The 17,154-nt window shown below is 47.7% G+C and overlaps 1 protein-coding gene across 2 annotated transcripts; it reads right to left on the bottom strand.

Annotated features, from left to right (window-relative positions):
* Window positions 1-4,181: 4,181 nt before the first annotated feature.
* KLF4 (KLF transcription factor 4) lies at window positions 4,182-9,431 on the bottom strand. Of its 2 annotated transcripts, XM_047067444.1 has the most exons (5): window positions 8,854-9,431; window positions 8,616-8,736; window positions 6,954-7,944; window positions 6,690-6,854; window positions 4,182-5,259 (listed from the first exon to the last, which is right to left on the bottom strand). In XM_047067444.1, the coding sequence occupies exons 1-5, from the start codon at window positions 8,856-8,858 to the stop codon at window positions 5,084-5,086; spliced, it is 1,458 nt and encodes a 485-aa protein (XP_046923400.1). In that variant the 5' UTR covers window positions 8,859-9,431; the 3' UTR covers window positions 4,182-5,083. The 2 variants fall into 2 exon arrangements, with proteins under 2 accessions (XP_046923400.1, XP_046923393.1); XM_047067437.1 differs by having other exon boundaries at window positions 6,690-7,944.
* Window positions 9,432-17,154: the final 7,723 nt, after the last annotated feature.

Here is a 17,154-nt window from a genome sequence, read left to right on the forward strand (position 1 = left end):
TTTTACCAATGTTAGCTTTTAAGTGGGTATGCAGATACAGCATCTGAGTGTTGTGTGGATATGGCCACCGTTCAGTAACATGTTGATCCAATGCCAGTTAGTACATATTCAAATATTATAGGTGACATAGGTATTATAATCCCCCTCAACGCCCCCTGGCCTGGACAGGTTTGACTGTTTGATTTTATATCATTGCCAAACCTCTACCTGAGGCTTCATTTATCTACCTACCTACTACCTACCTACCTGCCTATGTCTCCATAAAGAGCTATTTCTCTTGTCTCTTGCTTTGTTTAGATGATATCATGTACTGTGGACATGAAAAGAAACATAAAAGGATGACAAATGGTCCTCATACTTTAGGGTACCATTATAATTATTGTGTTGTATCAGTGGAAAATGCTCTGCTAGGTATAATCAGATGTCAAAAGGATCCTGGAAATATGTATTTCCTTTTTGTTATGAAATTGCATTTATATTTATTTCCTCCTTTTCCTTTAAGAACAAGTGGAGAAGGACTTGGGAGGGCAGGTTGCAACATGCTGACTCCTCTCGGTGCCAGTGCCGGAGAAGACCGGAGCGATTGGAAGAAGTATTACATCAATGGTATTATGGAAAACAATTAAAAAGGTGGACTCCTAGGGGCGCCTGGGTGCCTCAGTCGGTTAAGAGTCCGACTTCTGCTCAGGTCATGATATCATGGTTTGTGGGTTCGAGCCCTGCATCGGGCTCTGTGCTGACGGCTTGGAGCCTGGAGCCTGCTTTGGATTCTGTGTCTCACTCTCTCTGCCCCTCCCCTGCTCATGATCTGTTTCTCTCTCTGTCTCAAAAATAAACAAACATTAAAAAGAAAAATTAAAACAAAAAAAAGGTGGACTCCCAGTGTATGTGATTCCAGAGAAGCAGTTTAATTGGTGCTCTAACCCTGTGCACCCTCCTCCTGCCCGACTAAGCTAACTGGCTCTGGTAGCCTAGGTATCAGCCTGCAAGATTTTCTGTGTTTAGGCTAACATGACAGCAGTTGGTTTCTTCTGTGTTTTGACTGCAACCCGGGCATTGAAGCTCTTAGGTACCTTCATTAGGATTTAAGAATTTATTAGTTTTTCAGAAGATGGTAAGAAATTTACTCAAGATTTACTTTTTTGTTTTAAGGTAAAGGCTTCCAAAGCTTGTTTGTCTCCAACTTTCATTTTAGTTTCACTTAATAGGAGAAAACTTTCTTTTCATACAGCATTCTGATTGTGAACAGTCGCTCCTTTGCATTTTCACAAGTAGAACACTCCGGGATATGTTCCACAGCATTCATTATGTAGAGCGTTCTTGGTGGTTTTATGTGAAATATTATTGAATGGCTCTGCATGTGAACAATAAATGATAATTTCATAAATGAACTTTAGGAAGCAGACATGGCTTCAGTTTAGCACTATAAAAACATGTCACTATACTCTAGAAGGTGCTAAGAAAATATGAAGAAATGAAACACATAAAATAAAATACGTGATAACACGATAGAAGAATGGAATACATAAGCTAAAAAGGTGTGTGGAGGACTGGATGTGTGTGCGCTGGTGTGCTGAACAGAGCTTCAGAAGCCAGAACATACAATAGAACAGGTGGCTGACATAGGCTGCTGAATTTAGGTACTGCCATATATCAAAATACGACAGGCACCATCACTGCTTGTTTTAAATATTTTCCCTGTGGACTTGCTTCCTTGGCATAAGGACCACCTCCCATGGGCTTTCTTATATGTAAAATTATATGTAAGAAAGGTTAATCTTCAAATATGAAATAACATCGTGTGTTTCTAAAAATTAGAACAGTTTTTGAATGGAAGAAAATTCTTCCCCCGACCATTCTACATGAGATGGTGAAGGTTCCTGTTTAACAAACCGAAACAGAATTAATTGTAGGCACTAAGCAGGTTTTCAGGTAGGAAGACTATTTTGCTGGAAAAGACACTTTGCTGGGCGAGAGGTAGACTGAAGAAATCTGTTGATGTGTAGGAAACACTACTGTTTATCTTGTGTGTGTGTGTGTATGTGTGTGTGTTGTGTGCACAAGTTAAAATCTAGGACATATAAAATTAAATATCATAGGGAAAAGGTAATAAGTAGGCATCTCGAATGTTAGGTGCTGTTTATTATACAGTGTAAACGGCTCCATAATGCAGTAATGACAGGACATCTTGGCACTCAGAACGGGATAGGAACGAGAGTGGTTTTAGCTATTTACTCGTGTTGAAAAGTTTTGCCCTGTGACATTTTTGGAAAATCTTCCTTATTTGCTGTCGATACTGAAACTTTTTCAGATTAGAAAAAGTTCATGCAAGTGACGTTTCCCTGCATCAGAAAATTTTTAGTATGCTCGGCTATTTTGAGACGTTTCTTTTGAGGTAACAGGTACTTAGCAAACACGAAGATGGTATCAGCCATTCAGTAAATACTTTTCATACACAACCGCGTGCCAGAAGTCTCTGTATGAGAGAAAGGTGGATTACAAGAGCAACCGCCACAATGTAACACACAAGAAAAGGCTTCTTGTTTAAATAGCTTTAACTGATCTTTCAAAAATAAAAGCCTAGGGGCACCTGGGTGGCTCAGTCAGTTGGGCCTCTGACTTCGGCTCAGGTCATGATCTCACAGTTTGTGAGTTTGAGCCCCGTGTCGGACTCTGTGCTGACAGCTGGGAACCTGCATCAGATTGTGTCTCCCTCTCTCTGCCGCTCCTCTCTCTCTCTCTCTCTCTCAAAAATTAACATTAAAACTTTTAAAAATAATAAAAAATAAAAATAAAAGCCTAAATATTTGCACCTGCATTCTTAAAAAGTTAGATACATACATATTTGGAAACTGTAGAAAATCTACATGGAGAAAACCATTATGGATATTTTCGCATTTCCTTCCAGGCCTTCCTCTTAAACTTTGTTGCTTCTCTCTCTCCTTCAATGCACACACACAAACTTATGCAACTGGAATCATACTGTTTATAGTCTTAGATCCTGCTTTTTCCACTTAACATACCATGAGCATTTTTCCATGTCATTAAATATGCTTTGAATATGTTCTTGGCCACATAAAATTCCATCCCAGTGATGCACCTGTTTTCTTTTAAGCTAAGACACATGCCATGTTTTCCAGTCATGCTGGACTCCCAAAAGCCAAGGAAAATACTTTGTGTTGATCCACCATCAGGCTCTTATGAATTTGTTTTTTTCTATTTATAAGATGCACCTACACTTCTGGACACTACGTACAATGGAGAGTTAATAAGCAGTCTAAAGATGCCAGGGTGCTTGTCTGCTTGGGTCACCCTGCATCACCATTACAAATGTACGAAGTGTCGACAAGAGTCACAAATGCTCTTTCCAATTTGTGACTGCCACAAATGAAGTTCAAACCTTGCGTGCCCGCCTCAAAAAAGCATCAGTGCCCTTTTAAAGTTGAGTAATTTCGGAAATATGCTCCAAGCTTACAAAAACACCACTTAAAAAGTTTTGCTCTACACTTAGTTTTGCGAAAGTATGTTTTAATTAACTCTTAGTTCAGTCTGCTGAATCTACAGAGGACTGATGGAGTGTTAAAACTTTCTGCCAGAAAATTTGGTACTAACCTCTTTAGGACTCGAACTAGAATGTATCTGTAACACCCACTAAGCATAAATGAACCCTTTAATCCTCAGGAGGGCACTGTGGAACTACGTTCTTAGGGTTTCTCCGCTGTAGGAAGGTTTCTTTTGTTCCTCAAATTGTTCTGAGGGCAAGGCCGGGCCTCTGAGAAAGATTTTTATATTTTCATTTAAAGAGAAACCATAAGGACCTTTTAAAATATGAAACTGGAATGTATGTATTTTATGAAGACTTTCCTATTAAACTGAGCATATTGAAGAATAATTGAGCTGGTTTGTACCTGGAAATTCATATTCAGGTAAGGAAATTGCATTCATGTACTTTTCCGTACATTTGGAAAGAGCCACCCAAACCAGGTTTAATTCTATGATCTCCAATATTCAGCTTTAAGCCTTAGACTTGGATAGTACTTACTGTAAACCCAGCCTTAAAAATGTCCTCTTTTAATCTCTGTGGAGGTAAAGTTTGGCCTTTTCACCTGCCCTCCCGACTGTGTTTAAACTGAAATTCCTGTAACATGCTTTTCCAGGGGAAAAACAAAACAAAAACAGTGTTCAGATAAAATATTATAGGTTTATTTAAAACTTAATTCTCACCTTGAGTATGCAAAATACAAACTCCACAAAATGTTCATTTTTTTTACTTTGTAGTTTACAAATATACAAAATAGAAGTTTGCTTAAATTTATATTACATATTTATTAAGGCAAGGAACTATATAGAAAAAAACATTTGTTCTGCTTAAGGCATACTTGGGAATAAACCATTGTACAAATTATTGCACATCTGAAACCACAGTGCATAACAGACTGTCTGCATAAAAATGTTAAAGTAAACCAGGTGTATTTACCTGACTTAGGTCATAAATGTAGATCGGAAGACAAAAATAGATTTTCCTTGTCAAAGTATGCAGCAGTTTGAGAACTTTGGCTTCCTCATTTGGTACCTTTAGAACCAAGACTCACCAAGCACCATCGTTTAGGTTATTAAAACACATTTTCTGTACCTGAATTTCTTCCTCTTCTTCTAGTATCATAATAATGGCTTTTAGAAGGCAAAGAGAATACAAGGTGATCTTTACACTTATATTGCATCGAACACAATTCAAGGGAATTCTGGTCTTCCCTCCCCCCAACTCATGGATCTAATTTATACCCTGATATCCACACCTTCCAGTCACCCCCTTGGTGTTTTGTAAGTCCGGGAATATTCAAGTTGGACTGAGAATTGGAATGATCGAAGATCCAGTCACAGACCCCATCTGTTCTTTGATTTGTCTTCTGGTTTCCCTATGTCTCCTGATTATCCATTCACAAGTTGGCTTGTTGGGAACTTGACCATGATTGTAGTGCTCTCCAGCTGGGTTCCTCCCCTCCCCGGGGAAGACAGTGTGAAAAAAGTAAAAAATACTGAATTCTCTTCTTGGCAGTGTGGGTCATATCCACTGTCTTGGGATTTAAAAGTGCCTCTTCATGTGTAAGGCGAGGTGGTCCGACCTGGAGAAGGCCCGGTCGCACTTCTGGCACTGAAAGGGGCGGTGCCCGGTGTGTTTCCGGTAATGCCTGGTCAGTTCGTCAGAGCGGGCAAATTTCCACCCGCAGCCATCCCAGTCACAGTGGTAAGGCTTCTCACCTGGCAGAGGAAAAGAAACCCGTTGAAGCCATTGCTACATCATGCAGAATTGGCCGCTTTAAAAACCGGAGGCCAAATGTTAAACCGATTCCCCAAGCACCCTACTCTGAAAGAAGCCAGGAATGTTTTTAGACCACTTCAAGGCCATGCTAAATTTCAGATCACAAATAGGAATATTAAGCTTCTAAGTATTCCTTTCGCTTTTTTTCCGGTGTGTGTGTGGGGGGGGTGAGGAACAGACATTTAAGCAATGAAAATACACACATACAACGTCAACCTACACTTCTATATTGCTAATGTTTTCATTCTTTTGAGTCAAAGTACCATAGTGGTGGAAGTGAATTTGGAAATGAAATCTGCTGGTTTATCTCCCCTGCCCAAACCAAGCAATTAAGATCCTGTCCCACTACAAATGGGTTCAAAGAGCCACAAGCGGCTTTTTCTGCTTCAGAATTTGTTATTTTTTAAGATTTTTTTAACATTTAAATCCAACTTAACACATAGTGTGCATTTCTGTTATTTTAATGACTACTACACCTAACTGACCTTATGTACCTGCGCTTACATAACATGGAATTTCCCTGCACTGACCACCTTAAACTACAATCTTAGTAATCATAACATTCAATTCTTGAAAGTTTCTGAAATAGAATTCTTGAAAGTTCTGAAAACAGAACTTACTTATGAAGAGTAGACCTAAAAATAGCAAAAGAGTGTAAATGTGGGGAGGGAACAACCGGTAAAAATTGTCTAGAAAATTGAAAACTAATAAGACCTATCATTTTTTTGCACTGCAGGTGTCTTTTAGTTTTTAATTTTTTTTAACGTTTATTTTTGAGACAGTGCAAGTGGGGTAGCACCAGAGAGAGAGGGAGACACAGAATCCCAAGCAGGCTCCAGGCTCTGAGCTGACAGCACAGAGCCCAACACGGGGCTCAAACCCACGAACCGGGAGGGGAGATCATGACCTGAAGTCCGACGCTTAAGTGACTGAGCCACCCAGGCGCCCTGATAATTTAGGGTGTTGTTTCTTTTAATCTCTACACTCAGTGTGGGGCCCGAACCCACAACCTCGAGATCAAGAGTTTCATGCACCAGCGACCGAGCCAGTCAGGCACCCCCAAAGTGTAATTTCTTGATTACAAGGGCAATGCTTTGCTCAGACTAGGAGAGGCCCACCTGCAGCCTGGAACCTCCCTCCTGCCTTTCAAAAGCCTAAGAGAACTGCACATTCAAGCACTGATACTATCCATCAAGCAAAAGGCTCTTGGGCAAAAAAGGAGGCGCCAGCTTGCTGTTCTCTCCTGTGATCCAAGAGATGGAGGAGATAGACTGTGCCTCATCCCAAGGGAGGCCCTGAGAAGTGTCCACAGTTCGCCAGTGGGGCTGGACACCACCCTCCCTCCTTTCAGCAGCTTCTATTCTCCTACCTGTGTGGGTTCGCAGGTGTGCCTTGAGATGAGAACTCTTCGTGTAGGTTTTGCCGCAGCCCGCATAGTCACAAGTGTGAGTGGCTGTCCTTTTCCGCGGCCACGACCTTCTCCCCCTCTTTGGTTTCTGCTCCTCCGGCATGCAGGAACCAGGTGGCATGAGCTCTAGGGGTGAAGAAGGTGGGGTCAGCATCATCCCCTGAGCCCGGGAGGGCGGGCACTCGCAGGGCTCCCCAGCCCAAACTATGAATCCCCGGGACTGACCTTGGTAATGGAGCGGTGGCACCTGTGGCTGCATCTGGTCAGGCAAAAAGGGTGGGTAGTTGGGCCCAGGGTGGGGATGGAAACCCGGGGGGAGCGGTAGGGCAGGATGACAGTCCCTGCTGCTCAGCAGTTCCTCAGCACCCAGGGTCGGGGTAGTCCTGCTGGGGAGCTGCCGCCCCAGGGGGAAGTCGTGGGCTGGCGGCCGGTGGCCATTGCTGAGAGGGGGTCCAGTGCCCATGTGGGCCTCTAGGGGCCGACCGACGGTGCATGAGGAGACCGCCTCCTGCTTGATCTTGGGGCACATGCGCGGTGGCCCGCCACTGTAGGGCGCCACTACGACCGGGTGGCTGCCGTCCGGACTGCCTTTGCTAACACTGATGACCGACGGGCTGCCGTACTCGCTGCCAGGGGCACTCAGCGACGCCTTCAACACAAACTTGCCCATCAGCCCGCCACCTGGCGGCTGCGGCTGCTGCGGCGGAATATACACTGGGTCCAATTCAGGCCGAAGGAGCTCGGCCACGAAGCCGCCCGAGGGGCTCACGTCGTTGATGTCCGCCAGGTTGAAGGGAGCTGTGGGAGGAGGCACAGACTCCCGGCCATAGAGGAGGCCGCCGCCCGTGCTGCCTGGCGCCACGCCCGGGTCGCCTCCGGCCCGGATCGGATAGCTGAAGCTGCAGGTGGAGGGCGCACTGGCAGGACCGCTGCTCGACGGCGAGGACGAGGATGAGGCTGATGCCGACGAGGACACGGTGGCGGCCACTGACTCCTGATGGGACAGTGAGTTGGAGAGGATAAAGTCCAGGTCCAGGAGATCGTTGAACTCCTCCGTCTCCCTCCGGGGTAGGAGAGCTGGGTTGTTGCCGCCGCAAGCCGCACCGACTCCGCCACTTTCCAGGTCGGTGGCCACGGTCGCCGCCGCCAGGTCGTAGGGGCGGCCGGGAAGCACGGGGGGAAGTCGCTTCATGTGGGAGAGCTCCTCCCGCCAGCGCTGCAGGAACAGGAGGGGAGAGAGACCGTCGGTGTTGGTCCCCTGCTGCTACACTACATACTGGCGGGCCGGCCACGCCGATACCGCCCAGGCACCGGGACTGGGCAGGCACGAAGCGCCCGGGGCCTCCGGGCGTTAGCGCGGCAATCTCGGCCCACGGCCGGGCCCGAGGAGAGGCGGTGCGTCGGTTTGGAAGATGTTATGTCGTGTCTGCCCGATTGCGTGTGAGCAAGCGCTGTGGCTCGGCAGCCCGGGTCCTGCCCCAGCCAGATCCCGGGGACGCTCCCGCCAACCCTGGAATTGGGGCACTGAGGATCTCCCTGTGCGCACCCGCCACGGGTACGCCTACGCGCCAAGCTCACTGGGGCCCAGCCAGTGTCTAGGGACACAGCCACCTCCCGCCGGTGGCCCTCGCGCCAGCTCTGCCGCCTGCGCGCTAGGGGACGTATGCGGACCTGGGGTGCGCCCCCGGCGGCTCCGCAGTGTAGGGACCACACGCATCTACAACTGAGCCAAGGACGCTGAAGCCATCCTAGGAAGACTGCGGGGCCGGTGCGGTGGGCTCTCCTTCCATTCGCCGGGTGGTTCTCGGTGATCCCTGGGCTCCACCCGTCCCCACCCTACCCACAGAAGCCCACCGGACGATCCCGACCTTTCGAGGCAATACTCACGTTATTCGGGGCACCTGCTGGACGCAGTGTCTTCTCCCTTCCCGCCGGGCCTGACGCGAACGTGGAGAAGGACGGGAGTAGTGCGTCGCTGACAGCCATGTCAGACTCACCAGGTGGCTGCCTGAGGGCCGGGTGGGGCGCAGAGGCAGGAGTCAGGGGGGCCACTCGCGACCGCCGCTCGGGCGCGTCCCACCGGCCTCCGGCCTTCACCCCTCCCTGCGCCCCGCGCTGCACCTACCTCATTAATGTGGGGGCCCAGAAGGTCCTCGGGAGCCCGAAGCAGTGGGGGTACACTAGCCCCAAAGTCAACGAAGAGGGGGGGGAAAAAGACTTAGAATCGAAGCAAAAACCAAAAACCTCAAATTGCCCGAGATCCTTCTTCTTTGGATTAAATATAAATGGGAGATGCCTTTTTAAAAAAGTTCCTTTGTATACAAAAGTTCTTAGAAAAGTTGTAAACTCCTAAAAAAAAGACAATCAGCAAGGCGAGTAAGTCCGGTAGCCGCGCTGCGCTCTCTTCGATTCAGCAGTGTCCTCCACCACTGTCGCAGTCGCCGCGGCTGTTGCCGTGGGCGCTGGGGCTGTGGCCGGGGTGGCGGGCGGGCGGTGCCGCCAGGTGAGACTGGCCGCGGTGGCGCGGATCTGCGGACTGGGCGGCGTCGCAGGGCGCGGAGTCCAGGGGGCTGCGCGGGGCGCGCGCGGCCATGGGCGCTGGCCGCGGGCGGGTGGGTGGCTGGGTGGGGGGCCGGAGGGGCGGGGAGGGGCACTTGGCGGCTCCCGGTGCCGCCGCCGCCCGCCACCGCCTCTGCTCCCCGCGCGCCCGCAGCCGCGCTCGCTCTCTCGGGCCGGGGAACTGCCGGCGGCCGGCGCGCGCTCCTTACTTAACTTCTCGGCTCCCGCCCTACCCCCGCCTCCTACCCGCCGTACGCCACAGCCGGCCGCCAGGCCCCGCCCCCTCCCTTTCTTCTCCCCTCCCTCCTGCGGCCCCCCCGCGAGTTGCCATGGCAGCTAAATAAACAAACTCGGCGCACGTGGGGGCGGGGGGGAAGGAGGGGCGCGGGCGGGGCCCGGCGGAGCAGTGACGCCAGCTCGGCAGCTGGCGGGCAGGAGCCGTGCTGACGCCGGCGGCGGCGGCGGCGGCGTCGGCGGCGGCCCGGGCGCAGGGCGCTGGGCACCCGGCGCAAGTCAGGTCGCCGCGCGACTAGGGCAGTCCGCGTCGCCATGGTCCGCTTCCCGAGTTCGAAACCCGTGGCTGAGGAGTCTGGTAGGGGCTGAGGGGTCGGAACAGCGCCCCCACCCCCGCTCCGGTCCGCGCTCGCCGCGCAGTCTGCGCGCTAGAGAAAAGCGCGATTATCCGCGTGACTCATCCAGCCCTCCGTCCCTTCTCTGCGCACGCAGCAGCCGGGCGCTGGTCCCGGAGCTCCAGTGCGGTCTTTTGGCCTGACCTCGCGAGGTTCCTCGCGGGCTCTCCTGCGGGTGGGGTGGGGTGGGGTGGGGTGGGGTGGGGTGGGGATGGGGGTGGGAGGCGAGGGGAGGTGGGTACCCAGAACTATGGCGGGACTGGGAGCTTGAGAGGGCCGGGGTGGTGCTTCTCGCCTGGAAAAGGCTGAAAGAGGCCGCAGCGGGAAACGGGCGATAATGGTTTTGATATTTAAGGGAGCAAGGAAGGGAGTGAAAGGGCTCAAGACTTTGGGGGGGGGGGGCAGAGGGCCTGTGAAGCGCGGAGACACCTTTCAACCAGGGGATCTCAAAGCACTTTACAAGCCACGCAACCTCCTTTCCACTTTATGGATGAGCAAACTGAGTCATAAAGAGGTGAAATGGCGAGGTAAGGGTCAGACGGCAGCTCGCTCCCTTGGCTGAGGCTCCGAGCGGTCAAGCCCACCGAAAGGAACTTAGCTGGGAAAGTGGACACGTGCCAGGAAGTGGAGCGGTGCGGTGGGACCCCGGTTCCCGAAAAGGGCACGAGGAGCTCGCGGCAGCCGTTCCTGCCCACCGGGAAGAGAAGAGGAAACGGCGATCGTTATTTCAGCCTTATAACTTTGCCTTCCCACCCCCACACTCCCCTAAGTTTGTGATCAGTAATTTTCCAGCCGGGAAATGTTTTCGCCCTCATCTCTGCAAACAGTGGCTTTTTTTTTTCTTCCCCAAACGTGAGTGTGGTGCTCGGTATCGCCTGCTGAACGTAGGCTTGCGAGGTGTTTGGTTTGGATTGAGCCGCGCAGAGCCGATCTCAACCCGCCCTCTCCACGGTGCCTCCTCACCAGTAAACGCTGTCGATCCCAGGAAAGACAAGGGGAGGAGGAGGACTGGGAAAAGTGTCGAAGCCCCAGAACAGGGCAGAGTGTGCGCTCACTCTCACCCTCACCGAGCTCCAGTTGCCTCATATTTTAAGTCGTTGTCACCTGTTTGTTTGAGTTCTGCGATTCTGGTACCTATTAGGTTTCCAAAGAATATTTGTTATCCCTGATTTTTCCACTTCTTGCCGACCACAGAAGCATTCTTGGAATGCATCTCATCCGAATGAATCCACTTGGCCCTCTCTGCCAACGACAGGAATCCCTCTAGGTCCAGTGGGTTGGACGCCTTTGAAGATGACTTCCATCCTTTGGCCAACTCCCGCAGCTGGGGAGAAGGGCATGCTTTGGCAGGGAAAGCCCGACCCTCCCGTGGCTTGGAAGGGTTCAATCTCACCCCATAGGAACAAGCCAGTTACTTTAACTCTAAAAACATTGCCCTTTTCAAACGGAGGAACCAAGAAAAGAAGACACCTGCTACCCCTCCCCCCACTCCTTTCCTTTGGAAGGCAACAATTTCTTGGAATGCTAGAACTCCAGGATTGAATGGAAAAGTTACCCACTTTTCTATCAAGGCCTAGGTTTCTAAACCCCAATGAATTTAGATGAACCCTTGATCGCATGTAAACATGTAAATCAAGGACTTGGAATTTCTAACTTAGGTAGCCGGTGCGGGAAGTTTTTTCTACTTTGCTCTCATTTATCTAAAGCAGTAACCTTTCCCCTTCAGCAAGAGCAACTACCATAATGAAAAAACAATATGGCACAGGTGAACTGGAAACATACTATTATTACATCATATAATCAAGACAGGATTCTGAGACTCAGTTAAAAAGATGAACTTGTGGGGCACCTGGGTGGCTCAGTGGGTTAAGCCTCTGACTTCAGCTCGGGTCATGATCTCATAGTTCGAAAGTTGGAACCCGGGTCGGGCTCTGTGCTGACAGCTGGGAGCCTGGAGCCTGCTTCAGATTCTGTGTCTCCCTTTCTCTCTGCCCCTCCCCTGCTTGTTCTCTGTCTCTGTCTCTTTCAAAAATAAACATTAAAACAATTTTTTTGAATGAACTTATAGTTTCCAAACAGCCTTCAGGAGGTTAGGTAAAGCCAGTGCCTCTTTGTGGCAGGCAACTATCTGGTTATTCCAATGATTGCATCATAAAGGGAAATCTCTGTATTTGCCATGGATTTCTAAAAGTGGTAAGGAACTCGGGGCGCCTGGGTGGCTCAGTCAGTTAAGCATCCCACTTCGGCTCAGGTCATGATCTCGAGGTTTGTGAGTTCGAGCCCTGTATTGGGCTCTGTGCTGACAGCTCTGAGCCTGGAGCCTGCTTTAGATTCTGTGTCTCCGTCTCTCTCTGCCTCTCCCCTGCTTGTGCTGTGTCTCTGTCTCTCTTTCTCAAAAATAAATAAACATTAAAAAAATTTTTTAAAAAGTGGTAAAGAACTTCCAAGTTTACACCTCATCTCCTTTCAAGGCAGGTGCCTGGTGTGGCAACAGGGTTATGACCCTCCCTCTTTTCAGAACAGGTAGGTCCAGAAGAGTTAAATCCCTGCCCTGTATAATTTATAAACATGAGGCTGAGTAAACCTTTGATGACTAAATTGCACTCTAAATAATAATAATAGAAGACACCCTTTAAAGAAGAATTACATACTTACTGGTGACTTTATTTCAGCAAACTGATATTACAAGTTTTGTGGTATGGAAGTTAATTATTAATGTCCTTGGAGTTATAAAATAGACTCTTTTTTTTTTTTCCCCAGCACAAACTGCATTCATTGGCAGAAGATGCGATGGAAACCATCAGTGTTAGGGGGTTGATGACATAGAACTTTGACAGAGTGTGATAGATCTAAGAGGCTCAACATGTTTCAAATGAAGGACTCTGCACCCAGAAGTGAGCACCAGATCTGGGCAGATAGAGTTCCCCAGGGAGCCTGGCTGCACCCTGGCCTGCGGTGTCTGTAAAACTGCCACAAAACTCAGGAAAAGCTGCTTTTTCCGAAAGAGAAAGCAAGAGATGATTTTAAGTATCCAAATTGCTTTGAAATGAAGTCTGTACTGATAACTGAGAGAAGAGGGGCTTATAGGTTTCACGGGGTCGCAAAGGTTTTTGTAGCCTCCGCTTTCATCTGCGTGGAAACGCCAGCCTGTTTTTCACCTCGGTCGTGTGTGGAGGTTAAGAAAGTGGGCGTTAGCGCTCAGTCTCCTGGGTTTGTGTTCTGACTCTGCTGCTCTTAGCCGGGCAGCTTATTTGACCTCACTTTACCTGTTTCTTCTTTAAAATGGGGATAGTCACGGTACCTGCCTGTTAAATTGATGAGGATTACAAGTGGGATTATCCAGATAAGGTATTTATCATAGGCCTCGGGATTATGCATGATATGTCTGACCATCACCAGTATTTTCCAGGGCACCATAGGCTTCACGAGGACAGGAGCTATTGCCTTCCTCACTGCTGTAACCCCAAGTCCTAGTACAGTGCCTGCCTGGTACACAGTAATGCTCTGTGTTTGTTGAGTAAATGAATAATGTACTTCAGCAGGAAGGTGGTCTTTCCTTTTCAGCTCCCCATTGGAGGTGCATTAGTCCCGTTTTTTTGTCAAGAGCTTCAATCCACCCAGACCCTGACCCTAATTTTTCCTCCCTTGTTTGATCGTTCGCAGCCGGCTTCCCAAGATAGAGACCTAGATTCCCCTCAATTCTTCCCTTATTTTCTTGGGCCTGGGCATTTAGGCATCCACAGAGCTCAGCCATTTCCATTCCTAAGTGTCTCCACTACTTCTGCGAGAGTTGAGCTGCCTTGGCTCTTCTCATTTATAGCTTTTAGTTATTGCTGTGGCTTCCAAACTGTTGTGTTCCTCCTCCTCTTTCTCTGCCGCCTCCCCCATAGTCCCACTGGAATTTCCCTGCTAGATACGATCCATTTTTGCTCACAAATCACTTCTTAGCCTAACGGACGACACTCTTCCTACTATGGCCCTTGAAAACTTTGCAGGATCATCTCTAGAGACTGACCCCACCCTCCCTAAGCTTTAACTGGATGTTCTCTCAAGTCTGAATACATGAGTGTGTGTGTGTGTGTATGTGTGTGTTTCCATTGGCTAGTCGAAATACTTTTTCTCCCCTTGGAGCCCTCATCTTCCTCAAGCTTCAGAGCCCCGTAGTCTGTTCGTCCTCCTCATCAAGGCTAGTGCTCTTCCCTCTGAGCTCCAATAAAGCTGTGTGGTGACTGCTGTGGCATCTACCCAGTGGACTCTCTGATCTGGCTACTTGTTTGTGGCTCCTGTTCCACTGTGGCATCCTTTAGGACAAATGCCCAAGGAGTATGCATTTTAGGAAGAAGGGAGCAAAGCTGCTTTGGTAAGGCGACTCATCTGGAAGCCCTGCTCTTTCCTATCTTGTCAACAACATTTCTTCTGCTTCAGAGATCACTGGCTCGGTTCTCTGTTTTCCAATCCCTCCCTTCCCTCCACCGGCTTCTTTCCTTTCATTGAAAAGTGCTATGGGAGCTCCTGGGTGGCTCATTGCGTCGGCTCAGTTCCTGATCTCACCTTCGAGGGTTCGAGCCCCACATCAGGCTCTGTGCTGACAGCTCGGAGCCAGGAACCTGCTTCGGATTCTGTGTCTCCCTCTCTGTCTCTGCCCCTCCCCGGCTCACGCTCTGTCTCTGTGTCTCTCAAAAATAAAATAGAACATTAAAAGAAAAGAAAAAAGAAAAGTGCTATGAAGGGGACAGAAAATAAAGTCCTTCATAACTCTGCCCTCACAAAACAAACAGTGAGAGAACAGCCCTGGCCAAAGCATTGTAATAAAACAAACTAGAAAACACAAACAAAAATAACCAAAAGCCAAACCAAAACCAAATGGAGAACGAATCACCTCTTTTCTGTAGCCAAATCCATTGCCTTTCAAAACCCGAACATTGGGTATTGAAGTTTTTAGAGCAGAGAATGAGTCACAGACACTTAAAAATCAATTCTGAGAAACTGAAAATCTTTTTCATGAACCTTTAAGTTTGATCACTTAACTTACATTTGCAGCCCCCCAATTTTAAGTGATATGCCTTCTTTAAGACATTGAAAAAAATTCTAAACTTTAAAGATGTTCAAAAAGAAATTCTAAACCTTAAAGATGTCTGAACTACCAGCATTTGTTAAATTCGACGTTTCAGTGTTTTCATCTTGTTCTGAGATGTTAAGAAGATACAAAAATAAACCAAAAAATCCCCCTCTTTTTAGGTTGTTTCTGTTTAAGTACAGAGTAATATCTTTTAAGAGTAGGATACATAGTAGTAACATTTCTCTTAACAAAAATATTAGGGTCTAACATCTTTTACCATCTTCACCTAGCGTGATTGTTTTTAAGGCCACGAGAATCTTCTGATACTACGTGCATAAAATTAGCATTTAAAAGTAAAATAACTAGCAAAACAAAAGCAAAACAAGGCAAATCAGCAGAAAAAAAAAAAAAAACCTATTGCTGGAATTTTCTCCTTGACTTGGTCCACCAAATTTCCCTGGCTTGTTAAACTCTTTCCTGGGGAGAATTAGCATTGAAAGAAATAAGACATATTCTCAGATTCTATTTTCTTAGTTTGAAAGCCTCAGTACTTCAGATCCTTAGTGTAGGACAACGTTGTTCTTCTGAAGAAAACATGGTTCCATGGTTTAAATCAGAATGGAGGTAAAAATTTTGCATTATGGAAAGTGTAGGGATTTTGAGGGTTCAAAAGTGAATGCTTCACACCCTGAGAAGTGCAAACAAGAAACAAACAATTCTGTGTTTAATTTTCTTTTCAGTTTGTGGGCCGGACAAGAGGATAGGTTATTTTTGCCAATTTGACATTATGTACTTTGAGCCAAGGAAATGATTTTTGAAAAAATAATAATAACAATGCATTTGATTACCCTGCGGTTGACTTTTTTTCCACAAACATTGTGTTTGTTAATCAATTTTAATGTACTGGCTGGTGGGGATAGTGCTAGGAAGATGGCCAATGCCAATGCTAAAGAAAAAAAAAAAAAGACCAAAATTAATTTCTGGCAGCACTAAATATCTCATTGTGCTTGATGCATTTTTCTTTTTTTTTTTTTTAATTTTTTTTTTTTCAACGTTTATTCATTTTTGGGACAGAGAGAGACAGAGCATGAACGGGGGAGGGGCAGAGAGAGAGGGAGACACAGAATCAGAAACAGGCTCCAGGCTCTGAGCCATCAGCCCAGAGCCTGACGCGGGGCTCGAACTCACGGAACGAGAGATCGTGACCTGGCTGAAGTCGGACGCTTAACCGACTGCGCCACCCAGGCGCCCCGCTTGATGCATTTTTCAAAGTCTGATAACTCAAATGTAGACACATGCTCTCATGTCAAGGGACGACCAGAAGCTTTTTTGAAAGAGGAAACCCTAGAATAGTTACCTAACCTTAGAGGAATTCCCAGCATTTTAATAGAGATTCAAGAAGGTAATCTATTCAGACTGCCTTCAGTCTATGTTGTCAGTTACTGATGAATTTTTCTGGTTGCTACATTTACCCAACAAAGCTCTCAGAGCCAAGTGTTTATGGGAAGCACTGAACTGTTGAATTTCGATGTTCTGTGTTTCATTCAGCAAACTAGGTTTTCCATTAAAATAACGAGTCAATTGAGCTTCTTTAGGGACTAGCCACTATCTCTGGGTTATCTGGGTGCAGATTACAGTGTCATTATCTGAGTTGCATTCTCTGTGCCGCCTTCTTGCTGTAACTCAGTGAAGGAGGGCAGAATTTACAGTGTGACGGGAGAGGAAGGAAGGGCTTGAATTGCAAGTGGGAAGTGTAGCTACTCTAGGAGAGATGGCTGGGGCTGCCACCCAAGAATTTGGATTCCAGGCCTCTTACTGCCCATGACCTTGGGCAAGTTGTGCCATGCAGCGACACTCTACTTTCCTTGTCTGTAAAATGGGGCTATGAAAGTACCTGCCTCACAAAGCCGTTGGGAGGATTCAGTGAGATGTTGGTTGCAAAGGCTGTCGTGAATGTTTGTTTTTCCCCTCTGGCAACAAAACCTGACACAGTTCTCCCAATTCGATGAATTTGAAATCGGTTCTGCGATACCTACCACTAGCAGATGATCTTGGTTTGAAAACTCAAGTGCTGGGGCACCAGCCTGGCTCAGTGGGTGCAGCGTGCAACTCTTGACCTCAGGGTCGTGAGTTTGAGCCCCTCGCTGGGCATAGAGATTACTTAAAAATAAAAAAGGAA

Source organism: Lynx rufus, unplaced genomic scaffold, assembly GCF_022079265.1.
Source record: "Lynx rufus isolate CCGP_SWC_20201006 ecotype Redwood Valley unplaced genomic scaffold, mLynRuf1.p SCAF_10, whole genome shotgun sequence".
NCBI classification, from domain to species: Eukaryota; Metazoa; Chordata; class Mammalia; order Carnivora; family Felidae; genus Lynx; species Lynx rufus.